We start from the raw sequence: 16,643 nt of genomic DNA, 5'->3' as shown, positions 1-16,643 counted from the left end.
GTGTTTTTGTTCATGACGTTTTCACATGAGAACAGCACCAGCCATGCGTTGGTGGAAGCTCCATGTGATACTGAGGGGCTTCTCTCTCACTGAGCCATCTGGAGTTTACGGCTGAAGGATTCTTCAAGGCCCTTTCACTTTCTACGTTATATGACACTTACATTCTTTGTACAATCACATTTTATGGAGTCCCTGCTTCATTATTTAGCACCGTGAGGTTACACAAAAAAGCAAGTAGATGGCTTTTGGAGCACAGAAATATCAGAACATTATGGTATCATCTGCTTTAAGGAAAGGAAATCAGACCTTCAAATTCATCATCCTTATAAACACAAAAACATTTTTTTTTGTGAGCTGTATAAAAATGTTTCAGTGGTTCGATGATCTGACCATCGAGTAAGAGTTTCAGAGGCAATGGTGTTTGCGTGTTGTAGCTGCCTGCCTTCATTAATACACAGTCCAGTGTTCCAGGCTTTTCTGCTTTATTATCTGGCACAGTTGTTACACGCTTTAACTCAAATGTCCGATGACAGATCCACTGAAAACGTCCAACGGTTAGAGACCGCCGGCCTTGATGGATATAAATTGTTTGCCTCCTGCTCTTCAGAATAGCAACAAAACAATCAGTGGATAGTGTGGGGAAGTGATCTGACATGCTAAGAGCGTGGGCTGCTTTGTAACGAGTGACAGTGTGCTAATTACAGCCAGTAGACTTTTATCCCTTCCTTGTTCCAGTCCTGTCCAAGATTTTAATGAGCACTCATTTCTATCTGCTCTCAGTGTTTATCTGCGTGCATATGACTTTTAAGTTCGTCTTGAGTTATCATTATTATTATTATAGTCGCCTCCCACTTGATGCTATAGAGAAACTTTAATTGGCACTGTAAGCCCCCACACACACACACACACACACACAAAGTATGCTAGGTTAACGTTATGAAGCTTAAGCACAGCAAAGACAAAGAAATCAATGTGTGCAGAGAGTGGAGAATCTACAATATTAGCTGGGCTTCTGTGACAAACTGTTTTTCAAACTTTACGCATGTTAAAAAAAGATCTTTTCAGTGTTTTTAATCAACCGAAGAACTTTTTTGAACCGTAGCTCTTTTGCTAGGCAACGGCTGTAGGGGCGAGACAACCTGTGATGCAATAAGAAGACCAGACCTTCTCATTACAGTTGGGCCAATGCAGTCTACACAGCCGAAAAGAATGCAGCCGACGTTGGCTGCGTAGATCAGGTCCTCCGGAGGATGTGGCCCCTGAATTGCCATTATGTCAACTTTAGCCCTTAGAACTTGTGATATTATTTTATTGTATGTCTAACTTAGTTTGAAGATATATCAAGAAAATGATCAACAGGACACTTGGACATGACTTACAATACTGATTATTCTAATCTAATGTCATTATACGATTCATGAAGCCAATTCAAGGTGGTACATATTTTTCTGAAATGTAGTTCCTCATAAAACAGACCAGTGAACATGTCACAGGGCAACATCCCCCGTAGTGGGACTAATAAGGATTATCTTATCTTTTACATCATTATCTCATACATCATTTTTTTTTATAGCTCCATCAAACCCTGCTTCATTTTCTCTGGGGAAAAAATGAACTTTTTAATCTGCACCTCAGGGAATCACAGGTCCTAGCTTTTGTCAGTGCAAGGACCACCTGCATCGAGTGTGGAGACTCTGAAGCAATAAAGCAGACTTGAACAAGCTCAGCATGAATCTAATATCACTTGAGCCGTACAGGGAGCTGCTTGGTTCTCCGAGCTGCCATCTCTGCCAGTTTTATTTCCCTCGCTCCCCCTTATAAGCTAATCAACGATGCCTACATGCTGAAATAGGTGGTGATGAGTAATGGGATAAGGAATAGTGTGTAAGATTTCGATGACACACACCTCAGAAACCCTGCAGGCAGCACAAAAACATACACCAACCCTGCAGAAGGCAGCCTCTGTCCACTCGACTCAGGACGAACAGGGAAAGAAACGTTGTGGCAAGCACAAGGCACAGTCTTAGGACGAATATGAAACATTGCTCCTGCTATTCTTAGAAGCAGAGGGGGGAGTGTTGCTAAATATAACCGTATCATTTTGTGCTTGCCATTCTATTTTTACACAAGCTGAGGCCTTTCTGGGCAGATGTAGTCTTTTCTTAGACTATTATGTAATAAACAAATCTAAAGATGCAACGAAGCAGACACAGAATGAAGTATTCCATCATCAAATGAAGATGGAGAAATCCGTGTCACGATATAAAGGGTAAGAAGCACATTTAGAAAGATTTGGATGCAGGGTGTGATGCAGAGGTTTCTGTGAAGCTGTGTGGCCCATTTTGCAAAAGCAAGTCTAAAGTGCGCTGGAATCTTGACAGGGTTAAACAGCCCAAAGGACTGTTTGTCAACTCGCTATTAGGTCGGATGGTTGACAGGGAGGGAAAGGTAATGAGTTAGTCTTCAGGGTGACATGTCATCTAGACTATGCAAAAGTAACAACATAAAAAGAGGGAAAACGCTGATTTTCAGCATTAAAATATGCCCCTTGGGACAGTTAACATTCACTGCTCGTCCTCGTGTGATGCAAAATAAGCCAACAAGAGCCTGTCCTCTCTCTGCATCTGTGATGTCGCACAGATGTACGACTCCATCAAGGCTCAATTGACAAAATTGGAGAACGTAAATGTGACAGCGCCATGGAGGATTTTCTCTGGACTCGGCTCTGTCTTAGAGCTTATGTAATCCTTATACAGATCCATGTAAACGCCTGAGTGCATATTTTTAACAAAGTCAATGTGAACGGGGAAACTGTCAACAAGGCAGCTTAATGAAAAGTAGAGTTTAAATATTGTATTCCCTGTTTTTACAGAGCATATATGTACAAATATTGGGCTTGTGCTTTACACATTTGGTTGACTACTTAAAACAAATAATATTCTTACATTGAACCACGTAAAGACATCCTCCCACTTGTGGGACACTTAAAGCCTTGGTAGTTGTATTCAGGAGCTTTGGTCCTTACCCGACTTTGACAAATTAGAGAAGTTTTCAGTCTCCTGATTCTGTCTTTGCAAAGCACTTTAGGATCCTCAGATCATTGCGAAAGAATTTCCTCAGACTTTTGGCCATAACCAAGTCTTTTCCATATAAAATGTTCTTATCCTCCCCTTTTTATTGTTCAGAGATAAATGAGCTCCAAACAGTTTTTGCCATGTTTGTGCCTCTATATAACTTTGGTTCAGTATCTCTTGTAAAATGTTAAGTGTTACCTTTCAAGGTATAGGCCAAAGTTATGACTCCAATCAAAAGGGTGAAGAACAGTAACCATTTTATTTTGGCTATATTATTATCTGGCTTATGTAAAAAGATGGGCTATCTGATGACAGGTTAAAACAGAAGCTCCACTTTTAAACACTTAAATCTGCATCAATTTTACATGAACGATCAGTTAAATGTGTTATACGAAAAGACCAACACACAACCTATCAGCTTTCTACAACTTTGAGCCTATGTTAGCTTAGTGTGATCTTTTTTGGTTCAAAGCAGCTGGGTTGAGTCTCACCAAACCCACTTGACACTATCAACCCACCCAAGACAAGCTTGTGAGCCACCAACCCTGCTCTGCATGGCAGAGGAACAAAGTCAACCAGCATCTAGCAGCTACACAGGTAGGTGTTAAGGGTGTTGACCAAAACAGAGCCAAAAAATCATATCTGCCTTTTTTTATTAGAATTTTCAATTCAGTTCAGTTTTATTTGTATATCACCAAATCTCAAAATAGAATATCTGAAGGCATTTTCATAGTAAAGTCAAGACTTAATAATATTATAGAGAGGAACACAACAGTTCCCACTAGAGCGATCTCTAGGTGACAGTGGAGAGAAAAACCCTCCAACAGAGGCAGACTCAGGGTGGGCGACCATCTGCCTCAACTGGGTGGGGTGAGAGGAGAGAAATGGTGGAGAGAGCTGAGGTGGGATAAATGGGGGAGGGGGCAGGAACAGTTGTGTAATAGTTCTACTGAAACTGACTGAAACACAGATGTTGCTTTGTATCTGGTGGCTGGGTAAGTTAACTTTTGCACCTAACTCTAACACCTATCTGAGGTAAGGGTTGTTGGGATTCATTTTAAGTGTCAGAGCCCCAAATTCCTTTAAACACTGTCTTATATCTTCATATTTTATGGCTTCATGTCATTGCTTTGCGATGTATCTGTTTACAAATCAGTGGCTCAAGACAAATGTTAAGACGTTTTTATTATGTCAGCTTTGCTAATTTTTATTGTCAGAATTAATCAGAGCACCTTTCTAGACCCAGTCCACATAACGTATTCAGTACAAGACACACAGGCAGCACTTGCGTGCTAAATAGATCAGAAAGTTTAGTGGCGCCTCTTTATGCATTTTAAATCAGCGGTCTCACTCTTCACTTTTTCACTAGCAGAGAAACTGTCACCTTCTCATTCTCACTCCCACCTGCTGTCGAATGTTAAAGTTAGTTCTACATAGAATTTCAACTCTAACTCAATAAGGGAGCTCGTTGCACATCATAGACTGGTATCCAACAGTGTAATCAAATCAGACGGGATAGTTTTCCTCTCAATAGGAAGTCACAGATGACCCACTTCTCCGTGCTTCAATCATCTGACCACCAGACTAGACATGAGTCACATGAGGGAGATGTGCTCAGGTGACATGAAAGCATGCAGCGCACAACTCTAGTCATCTTTCCTCTGCCGTGCTGCAGCGTGTCGACAGAAAATATCAACAAAACAGATAATAAAAAAACTAATCTTGTTCTGGCAAAGGCTCTGCAATATCTACACATATGCTATGTGCAAAATGAGAGGAACAAGTGAGTAATAAATGATTAATGGTCAATTTACTGGTGGGCCTCTGAAATATTGAGAGGGAGCTCAGCCATGAAATGCAATGTAAATGGATCTATTTATAGTGCAGCAGAGGAAGTCATGTGGAACAAGCTAGTCGGAGGTGCCTTGTTCATATAGCTTTTAGAGGCACATGACAGGGGAGGAAAGAGGGAGGAAAAACACACACATTTGCATGTAAAGTCACTTTTTATGGGGACATTAAACTTTTAAACTCATGCAGCAGGAGTAGCAATAAATAATTTCCACATTGAGAAAAATGGAAAGCCCCAGCTCAGCTCCCACGTCCCCTGTATCCTACCCTACCTATTAAAGCCCCTTCTCCCACTTTGGCTCGTGGGATTGTTTTGCAGTGAAAAGGAAGGGAAGTGACATGTTAAAACCTCTTTTTATTAATTCTGAGTGGAGGGGTCGGCTTTGGTGGGTTGTCACGGCAGCTGATGGAACATGGAGGCTGTGAGATGTACTCTCTAGTATCAACCAGCGGATATCTGAATGAATAATGTGACACAAACCTCAGGTCCCCCTGCTAACGGTAATAAAATATGATTGTGTTTGCGTGATAAAACATGATTAGGATTGTGAAGATGCTGGGAGGACATTACATACCAGGTGCTTATGGGGCTTTATGGAGCAGTCATTGTGACACATTCTCTGTCACACTGTCACACGTGAGCTGCACAGACCCACCATCACTGTTCAATAACACCTGTGCTCTTCTACTACACATGTCCACATGCTATTATCATCAGGGGCTGGAAGCTGGTGTAACAGTCACTTGTTCACAACAAGACTTATGACCTTCCAGATTTTGTTTGTGGATATTACTGTAGTTTAGAATCTACATATGATATATATGGATGTTAGTGTTCAGTATAGTATCCTGTGTTTGAAAGGTGTGTGACTGTCACAATTTCCTTAATAGCCCAAGATAATATCTTTAAACATCTTATTTTGTCCAATCAACCATCAAAAAAGCCAAAATATTAATTTCACAATCATATAAAACAGAGGAGCAAACCTGTTACTCTTATTCTTAATCAAGAAGCCACCTAGTTTGATGTTTGTGATTTAAAGGGAATCAAAACAATTGATCAATTGTCAAAAGCAGCTCTAGTGATACTGCAGTTTTAAAAGATGCCCTCACACGTCCATAAGCAACAACTCTAACAATGACAGTGATTAATACACTGTGTGATCAATAATTGAAGGTTATGGGTAATTCCAGCCTCCTAAATCAGATGTCACTCAGTGAAGACATAAATGGGAAATAACATTTCCTGTGCTGTAATATAAATGTGATGGTGCACTGCCACCTACTGTTTTTTTGTGAGTATTTCTTGCAATCTCTTAGTTACATCTTATTATTATATGAGCACATCTGAACATTATGGTCATTTGTTATTGTGGAATATCTCATTTAAATTCAATGGGAATTTTATCTTCTGGTTTCAGGCTTTCAACCAGATTTTGGTAAAATGCTTTACTCTCATTCGGCCACAGGGTCTGACTCACAGTCAGCCCTCGGCTTCATCCCACTGCTGTTTGACAGGGTTGAGGTCAACTTGTCAAGTTCTGAAACACAAAGCTGTGAAAAGAATGTCTTTATGTCCCTGGCTGTAGACAGTAGAAATAAATAAGGGTCTTCACTTGCTGACCTTGGTGTTCCGATATATGGGGGCATATTCCTCAGAGACAGGGACGGCGTATAAAAGGGTTTGATGAATTGTGCTTGTTGTGACATATTTTGTGGTTGTGGATTTTTTCCCCCCTCCTCGTCTCAGGGCAGTGCATTGGTCGGGGGTGCAAAATGAGCCCACAGACGTGCTTTTTCACCAAAAGTCTGCGATGTTGGTTGAAATGATCAGGGAGAGGTATAGGGCAGAGCAGAAATCCACCTGATACTGACGGAGCCGTCAACACAGAAGTAACCACTCTGTTGGGACAGGACAGGCTAGCTCATTCATGCAGATGGTTTCCTGTTGCCATTCCCCCAGTAGAATAGAAGAAAAACTATAAACTTAACTCAACTTCATAGTAACTGCAGCCTGTCATCACAGTCCATGCCATAAAACCAATGACTTCATATTCAACCCAGGAGTAAATCATAGATTTAATGGATTTAGGACACATATAACCAGCTAATGCATATTATATTAATTTAATAGACCAGGAGCCTATGGGCTGATCCATGTTTCTCTTTCACCTTGAAGACACACAGCCCTGTAATACTCAAAGTTATTGCATCAGAGTTCACTAAAGTCAGTAGAATATCTGGGGAAACTGCCACTATCAGCAGCTGAGCTCTGGGCAGATTATACAAAGCTCATTCAGCACATTCGTCCCTCAAAATAACCTTTTTTTCCACACAGGGGATGTGTCATCAGCAGCAGAGTGAAGTAACTCTGTCCTGCATCGTGGGAACGGTCCACCTGTCTGCTGGTGGTATTAAGAGACGAGGAGATCTGATGCCTGAACACTCTTGTGGTCTGGACACACAGACAAGATGAGAGGTCTCTGGTTGGTGTTGGTGCTTGTGGCTGCAGCTGCAGCTGAGAGGGTTTTCACTGGGTGAGTTTATCTGTGAACACTGCTGAAGGAACGATCATATTGATTTCATTCTAGGGTTATTTTCTTCACCTCAACATTTGACTTCTAACCTTTCTTGGCACAGAGGTCGTCAAAGTTTTACTTTATGTGACCATTGATATTTAAAGCTTGGCAGGGCTTTAAATATTTCCCCCTATCATTTAACCTTTCTTTTCTTATTGATCTAAATACTATGTTATTGATAAGATAAAGGATATTTCAATCAGGCCAACATGCGGCACCTAACAACAATTTCCAGTTGTCAGAAAATCTAAAATTTAATTCAAATGTAATTTTGCTATGAGCAACTTTGCTGATGATCAATAGAAATTTAAAAATAAAATGTTGCTACACAGTAAACATATGTGTTTCTGCAAATAGAATAACTAGTATTCCAGAGATTAAAGTTACAGCATCAATTATAAGAATACACTTTCAGAATCCATTAACTCTGTCTGCAATTTACAATAAGAAGATTCAGTCTCAGCTAATGAATAAAAGTATGAGAGAATTGGTTTCCTGTCAGCTACAGGATTTTAAAATTCCTATATTTGTGTACAAGGCACTAAATGGCCTCGCCCCATCCTTTTTGTCTCGTTTATAATTTCGCTGTTATTTATGTGTTACTTTGAATCAACAGTGTTGTGTTTAAACTGCTGTATAGATGAAGTTGAAGTTAGATAATGTTTCCTCCCTGTTCAGCATGAAAAATAAAACCCATTGGTTTTCAATGGGTAGAACGTGATTCTTTTTGAGGTGGATCAAGTCATAATTACACTCTCAATAAAGACAGCAGAGTGGGAATCATGAGTCTGGGTACAAGCTGTTCTGCACAATCTAAACAAAGCAATGAATTCAATATCAACCTCTATTGTTGAACTCAGTAAACTGTCATGACTACGAGCATCATGCAGAAACATTATAAACAATTTAATATATAATAAAATCGTTCACACTGAATTGATTTTCTTCCAGAGATCAGGTCCTAAGAGTCAATGTGCGGTCGGAGGAAGATCTCCAACTCCTGCGGGCCATGGAGACCCAAGAGGAGTGGGAGGTATGCACACGCATGCACACACACACACACACACACACACACACACACACACACACACACACACACACACACACACACACACACACACACACACACACACACACACACACACACACAGTAATACTGCAAACACCTATGCTCAGGTTTTCTCAGCTGCTTGTGCCAAACAGCTTTCCCACGAACTTTCAAAAGAGCCGAAGGCAAAAACCTCGTTCAGCTTGAAATAATCCACTTGAGAGTTTCTGTCTGTTGAAGGTTAACAGAGTCATGTTCCTGTCAGAGACCTGTTCACTGCTGGCTGTTAACCTCCCCTCTTTATGATTGTGTGCTATATATTAAATGTTTAGAAGATGTAAGTTTAATGTGGATTCAGAAGCAAGCAAATATAGTAAATACATATCATACATATAGAACAGCAACTGATTATGAATTTAGAAACTGTTTGTTTTAGTTGACTTGAGCATTAGATCATTTAGATTCATATATGAATATAACTTGAATCAAAGGAATAACACGACACATATGAATCTAAATCCCACTATAGCCAGAGATTCTCTAGTGAACTTCTATAATATCTCAGATTGGATTTTTTAAATGTGGAGATCCTTAATCAAGAGTATAATATAATATCTTTATTTACCATTTGCCATTCCATGCTCACTGGATCTATTTGAGAAATTAAAAAACAACAACAACATTCTGCTCAGCGCACTTCACCTTCAAGCCAATACCTTGGTGGTGTCCAGTCTGTGACTCCGTATTGTCTGTCTGACCAGCTGGACTTTTGGCTGCACCCAGTCTCTACTGAGCTTCCTGTCGACATCCGAGTGCCACGCTCCAGTTTGAGCTCCGTGAAGGAGTACCTCCAGGCCCATGCCATCCCTTTCACCGTCGTGATTGAAAACATGCAGGTTTGTCATTTATCAGTGCTGTCTTGTGGCTACTTGTCTCCTAGGTTTTAAGTTGACCCTGATAATGAAGTGATTATGATGCTGATCTTTTTAAAATGTCATACATGGCACGTTTAGGAGGTTCTTGATGAGGAGAAAGCTGAGATGGAGATGAACCGGATGCAGGAGCGCAGCACCAGGAGCTTCAACTTTGGAGCCTATCATCCTCTTGAGACAGTAGGCTATAAACACTATTTTATTATATTATATTATATTATATTATATTATATTATATTACATTATATTATATTATATTATATTATATTAGTCTAGTCTAGTCAGTTATATCAAGTCAGATATTGGGTAAAATGAAACTTATACGAATACAGAAATTTATCAGAAGGTTTTACTTATCTTTTGCTTTTAAATAATTATTGTGATAATTATAATATAATTAATGATTCAGTGAATATGAACCTAAGCTGTTCCTCATCAGGAAGATCATATACAATCCTAATAAATAATTTAAATGAATGAAGACAATTAAAACATAATAAAAATATTCAGCCCTATATTTTCATTTCACCTGTAAAACAATGCCCCACCCCCAGTGAACAGCACTGAAATGAAGCCCAGGATTTTACTGACCCCTGACCTAAGTACATGTCTTCTCATTGCATTTTAATGCTACTTCCCTCACAGATCTACAGCTGGATGGACACGCTGGTGGCTCAGTACCCTCAGCTGGTCACCAAAGAGGAGATTGGGCGATCCTATGAGAACAGGCCCATGTACGTGCTCAAGGTAAGATAATAATAGTATTAACACCTCACACAACTAAAATAATTAGATTGTAATGTTTGGGACTGCATGTCTGTGTTTTTTCATTATAACAAATAAGTTAAAGCACAACTGAAAAATCTGATATTGGAAAGTCAATGTTGCCCACAGTCGATACAATGAAGGTGTGAGTTTGACACTGTAATTTGTAGGTTCATCAGCGTCTCATCTGTGCATACGTCTCCTGACTCTTAACCAGCTTCTTCATCCGTAGCTCATAAGGAGAGATAAAAACCTGTTGCAGACATCATGCTTCATTAAAACCACTGTATATCACACAACTGCTGAAGGGAATTCAATGTCCAAGATAACAGTTCTATGGCTGCAGTAAAACAGTGGGGTTTTAATCCGAATTTCCTCTATGTTTAGTTCAGCACTGGAGGCACCAAGCGTCCTGCTATCTGGATCGACACAGGAATCCACGCTAGGGAATGGGTGTCACAGGCCACCGGAGTGTGGACAGCTAACAAGGTACCACAGCAGGATGATGTTATGTTTTTGAACTGATTTGTGCTTAACAGAAGAAATACATCAGAAGAAAAAGGGCTGTACAGATACAGTTATAATATGGTAAATAGAGTTGAAATGATTTATTAATTTACAAAATAATTACTTTTTGACAGCTGATTGTTTGTGTTATTTTCATTAACTTTTATTTTATTTTATTTATTTATCTTATTGACTTTCACTGCTTCCAGCTTCTCAAATATAAGGATTGAACACATTTAATATCGCTGTGTTTTAGTTTTGTTGGACAAAACATTTTTTCCACATTTTAGACAATGTATTGATTAATTGAGAAAAGTAAATAATATTTAGTGACAACCATATTAATAATTGTACTTTAATTATATGTAAGTTAATAAATCTCCTTTTTTTAGTGCATTTGACTTTATATTTCTCCTCAGTAGCTTCTTGATAATAATCTTATTTTCCTTCTCTGCTACATACACTACAGTCACATAAAATGCATAACATATCAAAGTTTTCTTTCTGTTTTTGAGAATATTGTTTTTTTAAATTCAGTGCCCTGTGTTCTTGCTCAGATTGCCAGTGAATACACCACAGATGCTTCCCTCACCTCCCTCCTGAACACCATGGACATTTACATGCTGATCCTCACCAACCCTGACGGCTACGCTTACACCCACACCAACGTATGTCACCAGCACTCAATAGGAGTGTGTTAAACTTGTATAAGCTGTCATCTTTGCACTGACTTTGGTTTTTGTGTAAGGTGGACATTTTGAGAGGGGTACATGATAACAATCAGAGCAATTTTTTGGACAATTGATTTTCTCAAGAAGTAGAACTTGACTTATATTGTTCTTCTTCATGTTATATTGAAATCAATATCAAATGGTGATAGATACTAACTGAAGCTGTCTGACGTACAGGACCGTATGTGGCGTAAGACCCGCTCCAGGACCTCAGGCTCTGCGTGCCGTGGAGTCGACCCCAACAGGAACTGGGATGCTGGATTTGGGGGTAAGTACAGAAAAACTTTGTGTACACTTTGTTTTGATGGTCAGCCCACAGAGAATTGATATGGTATTTGTGACATTACACTAAGTTTAAACAATATATACACAGATTTTCAACTCATGTAACATTTTAATAGTTAGTCATTCAATCTCAACCTGTTAAAATGTGACATATACTCGATATACTCTGTACGTGGTCTATCCAAACACTAAATTCAACTCAGAAACTATGTCATATCACTAAGCAGACAGAGAACACCCCTCTGTCCTCTTATCTCTTCCTTTTTAAAAAAAAATATTTTAATACAAACATACAGTCTACATTACACATATGAAAAATAACAGTTCATACTCCCAAGACAACAAAAAAACATATTTACTACCTGGAGATGGTGTTTATACAAAAAGAAGAATATTTCTTTTGCAGACACAGTTATAGAAATCCCCTGCCACATTCCTCATCATGTTTCAGGTTAACACATGAATGCCTTGGTCTCTGATATGAATTGTTTGTGTTGTTGTTATTAGTTCCCTGATAATAAGAACAACCTGAGCAAAACTCATGTCGGAAGTATTTATGCTTTGCCTCATCTTACAAGGTGAAACAATGAACATTTTTGGACACGAGAACACAGCCAGTTTGTTAGGAACATGTGTACAAGCTGTTGTAATCCAATACAACAGCTCTGCCACAAATGAGACCTTTGCAAATATAATATAAGTTCAGTTTTAACGGATTGTCAGAAGAAAGGGCAGAGTATTAGAAACATAGCTCCATGAATTAAATTATATGTATTAGAATTAGTCAGTTAGTGCTGGCAGGGATGACAATGTCAACAAAAACTCAACATTACAGGCATGATAAAATAAGACTTTATGGTAGAATGGAACCTTTTATGTAACTGAATTAAATGTTTTTGTAACAGGTACGTTATGGACTGTGAAACTCCAATGGGGCCTCTTGGATCGCTCATGAAATTCTGCTGATTTCTCCCTCTCTGCAGCACTTTTATTCATCATGATCCGTCTCCCTCTCTACTCTTCCCTCCAGGTCCTGGCGCCAGTAAGAGCCCCTGCTCCGATTCCTACCACGGCCCCTCAGCTCACTCCGAGATCGAAGTAAAGAACGTGGTGAACCTGATCAAGAGCCACGGCAACTTCAAGTCCTTCATCTCCGTCCATGCCTACTCCCAGCTGCTCATGTACCCCTACGGTTATTCCTGTAGAGCCGTGCCCCATCAGCAGGAGCTGGTAAGAGAGCCGAAAATAGCAGATAGGGAGGGTCGGATCAACAAGGCTTCTAAATGAGAGGATGTAGGATATTGAAAAATGCCCTATTCTTTTGCCCCTAGCTATAGAACTGGGGCTTACAGTTTATTTCCTAATTAAAATGTTATATCTGATTCAAATTCAAATTAGCCGCTCTGGGGTTGTTAAAATATAAACTCATCATTACTACCTATGAATAACTATCTCCTTTAAGTACGCCTGGTTCACTTTCCTCAGCCATATTCTGCTTCATGTTAACACAGTTGTACAACTGTCCGGCAGTTACTCATATGTTATGAAGGCCTTGTTTTTTTTGGAATATTCAAATTGATTACCTCTGCCATGGAGGTTTTTTTTCACTTTCACATTATGAGATTGGTCGTTTTTCAAAGTGTGTTTTGGGGCTGACACACAAAAACGACATTAAATTCAGAGAGATGGTGGCTGCATAGTTACTGAAAGTCATTGCTACAGGAACCCATGCAGATGGGTTGGTGGTGTCTTAACACACCAATCTGATCAATAGTAAATTACTGTGCGTTTTGAAAACAAATCTTATTTGTCTGCAGTCTGAACAAAGCTTGACCAACCTTTTTGAGACAAATTTGTGGACAAATAAAAGAATGTCTACATCTACAGCCTTGCAAGTTGCCAAGGTTGTCTCATTTATCATTTTTCCATTTGACTGAGCTTTTAATAAATAAATAAATAAAAAGAATAACTTCATAGCTTTTTCCTTCTCTTTCTGTCCCACTGTTATCTTGTGGTCATTTCCTCACTTCAGTATAATGTGCTCTTTTCTTCCTGTAGGACTCTATTGGCAGAGTTGCAGTGGAGAAACTCGCTGTTCTTTATGGCACCAAGTACAAAGTGGGAAGCATCTGCAACATCATCTGTAAGTAACTCTCTCATCCTTCTTTACCATATTATGTGATCTCAAATTCTTAAGTTAGAAACCTTACAGAAAGCTGATGTAGTACAATAGTGTACTTTTTGTTTTTGGTCAGCTACATTAATTAACTGTGGACCTAAAAGTAGTGACTAGCCATGTCGCAGGTAGAACATTTACATACAAATGACCAGCCTTTAGAAAATGATTCACTTCTCTAAAGTATAAACTAAGCAACAGTATGAATAGAAGTTAAAATTCCATATTGCATATCAACATTAATAAAACAGTAATATGATTACCTACATTCTTTAGTATTCTTACTTTCGCTTGTGTAAAAGATTTGGAAATTCCATATAAATAATAATAAGTTGACCGCACCAATACTGGTATACTTTTTACTATTATTTATTATAATGTAATCAAAAGTAGTTAGTAGTGACATCGCAAATTTTACATGCAAATGACATCTTATGAAATATAATACATTTCTATACAGTATTTACTCAACAGTAATACAATTATCTTTATATTGCCATAATAAACCACCTAAATGTTTCTAATAATACTCTAATAATACTCTGAAATGTATGACTTTGGCTTTCACGTAAGTAAAAAAAAAATAAACCCATCTTAATTAATTAAACAAAACTTCAACTAAACAAAATAACAGTAATATGCCTGACTAATATCAGTATTAATATTGATATTAGCGCTGTTTCCATTAACATGACTATCATGTGTCTTCCCCTCCGCACAGATCAAGCCAGTGGTGGCAGCATTGACTGGTCCTACGATGTGGGCATCAAATACTCCTTTGCCTTTGAGCTGAGGGACACGGGTCGCTTTGGTTTCATTCTGCCGGCCAATCAGATCATTCCCACCGCCTCCGAGACCTGGCAGGCCCTGAAATATATCATGGGATATGTCCGTGACCATCCTTATTAATGACTAATGTATGAACATGAATAGAGTATACATCATTACTCAGTATTCTACACGGATGTATGACATCTGACTTCAAGACTGACCAATAAAGTCACAAATACACTATAATTTTGTCTCTGTGTCAATCTACAAGTGTTACTTTTATTTGATTTTCTTGAGATTTGACTTTATATCTGTAGAGAAACACTGCACATGATATGTGACTTGAGTTTTAAATCACTTTCCACCTGATATAGTTTTGGGATTTTTACTTTACTTCTCCTTTAAAATATATTTCTGCTTTGTCCATTTCAATATTCCATGATATTATAGAGCAGTTATTTGCTCAAACGTGAGACTTCTAAAAAATAACCAAATAAACTCTTCTTATGTTGTAGGGGTTTGATCTAAGGATTAAATAGGCGGGGTCTTGAAATAGGCCTTAACCTGGCATTCCACATTTACAGTCAGGACTTGAGTTGAAAGATGGGATATTTCGATATAAACATTTGCCTCTGACTTATACAAAAGCAAATCTGTTCACTCTCCTTTGGGCTTTGTTAGCCACATAAGTCAAAACCAAAGTTAATTAAATGGACAGGACTAGGATTTGAAGATACAGTTGTTAATACATATACAGTGGGGCAAAAAAGTATTTAGTCAGCCACCAATTGTGCAAGTTCTCCCACTTAAAAAGATGAGAGAGGCCTGTACTTTTCATCATAGGTATACCTCAACTATGAGAGACCAAATGAGAAAAAAAAATCCAGGAAATCACATTGTAGGATTTTTAAAGAATTTATTTGCAAATTATGGTGGAAAATAAGTATTTGGTCAATAACAAAAGTTCATCTCAATACTTTGTTATATACCCTTTGTTGGCAATGACAGAGGTCAAACGTTTTCTGAAGTCTTCACAAGCTTTTCTCACACTGTTGCTGGTATTTTGGCCCATTCCTCCATACAGATCTCCTCTAGAGCAGTGATGGTTTGGGGCTGTCGCTGGGCAACACGGACTTTCAACTCCCTCCACAGATTTTCTATGGGGTTGAGATCTGGAGACTGGCTAGGCCACTCCAGGACCTTGAAATGCTTCTTACGAAGTCACTCCTTCGTTGCCGGGCGGTGTGTTTGGGATCATTGTCATGCTGAAAGACCCAGCCACGTTTCATCTTCAATGCCCTTGCTGATGGAAGGAGGTTTTCACTCAAAATCTCACGATACATGGCCCCATTCATTCTTTCCTTTACACGGATCAGTTGTCCTGGTCCCCTTGCAGAAAAACAGCCCCAAAGCATGATGTTTCCACCCCCATGCTTCACAGTAGGTATGGTGTTCTTTGGATGCAACTCGGCATTCTTTCTCCTCCAAACACGACGAGTTGAGTTTTTACCAAAAAGGTCTATTTTGGTTTCATCTGACCATATGACATTCTCCCAATCCTCTTCTGGATCATCCAAATGCTCTCTAGCAAACTTCAGACGGGCCTGGACATGTACTGGCTTAAGCAGGGACACGTCTGGCACTGCAGGATTTGAGTCCCTGGCGTGGTAGTGTTACTGATGGTAGCCTTTGTTACTTTGGTCCCAGCTCTCTGCAGGTCATTCACTAGGTCCCCCCTGTGGTTCTGGGATTTTGTGTGATCATTTTGACCCCACGGGTGAGATCTTGCGTGGAGCCCCAGATCGAGGGAGATTATCAGTGGTCTTGTATGTCTTCCATTTTCTAATAATTGCTCCCACAGTTGATTTCTTCACACCAAGCTGCTTACCTATTGCAGATTCAGTCTTCCCAGCCTGGTGCAGGT

At 39.2% G+C, this 16,643-nt stretch overlaps 1 protein-coding gene across 1 annotated transcript; it reads left to right on the top strand.

Annotated features, from left to right (window-relative positions):
- The first annotated feature begins 3,962 nt into the window (after positions 1-3,962).
- Positions 3,963-14,965, top strand: cpa4 (carboxypeptidase A4). The gene is made up of 12 exons (XM_035157718.2): positions 3,963-4,069; positions 7,264-7,462; positions 8,456-8,537; positions 9,314-9,448; positions 9,566-9,664; positions 10,130-10,231; positions 10,637-10,738; positions 11,314-11,424; positions 11,665-11,755; positions 12,803-13,002; positions 13,831-13,915; positions 14,670-14,965. The coding sequence occupies exons 2-12, from the start codon at positions 7,398-7,400 to the stop codon at positions 14,855-14,857; spliced, it is 1,260 nt and encodes a 419-aa protein (XP_035013609.2). The 5' UTR covers positions 3,963-4,069; positions 7,264-7,397; the 3' UTR covers positions 14,858-14,965.
- The last annotated feature ends 1,678 nt before the right edge of the window (positions 14,966-16,643 follow it).

This window comes from Hippoglossus stenolepis, chromosome 5, assembly GCF_022539355.2.
Source record: "Hippoglossus stenolepis isolate QCI-W04-F060 chromosome 5, HSTE1.2, whole genome shotgun sequence".
Classification (NCBI taxonomy): domain Eukaryota; kingdom Metazoa; phylum Chordata; class Actinopteri; order Pleuronectiformes; family Pleuronectidae; genus Hippoglossus; species Hippoglossus stenolepis.
This window is presented reverse-complemented; position numbering and strand designations above follow the sequence as displayed.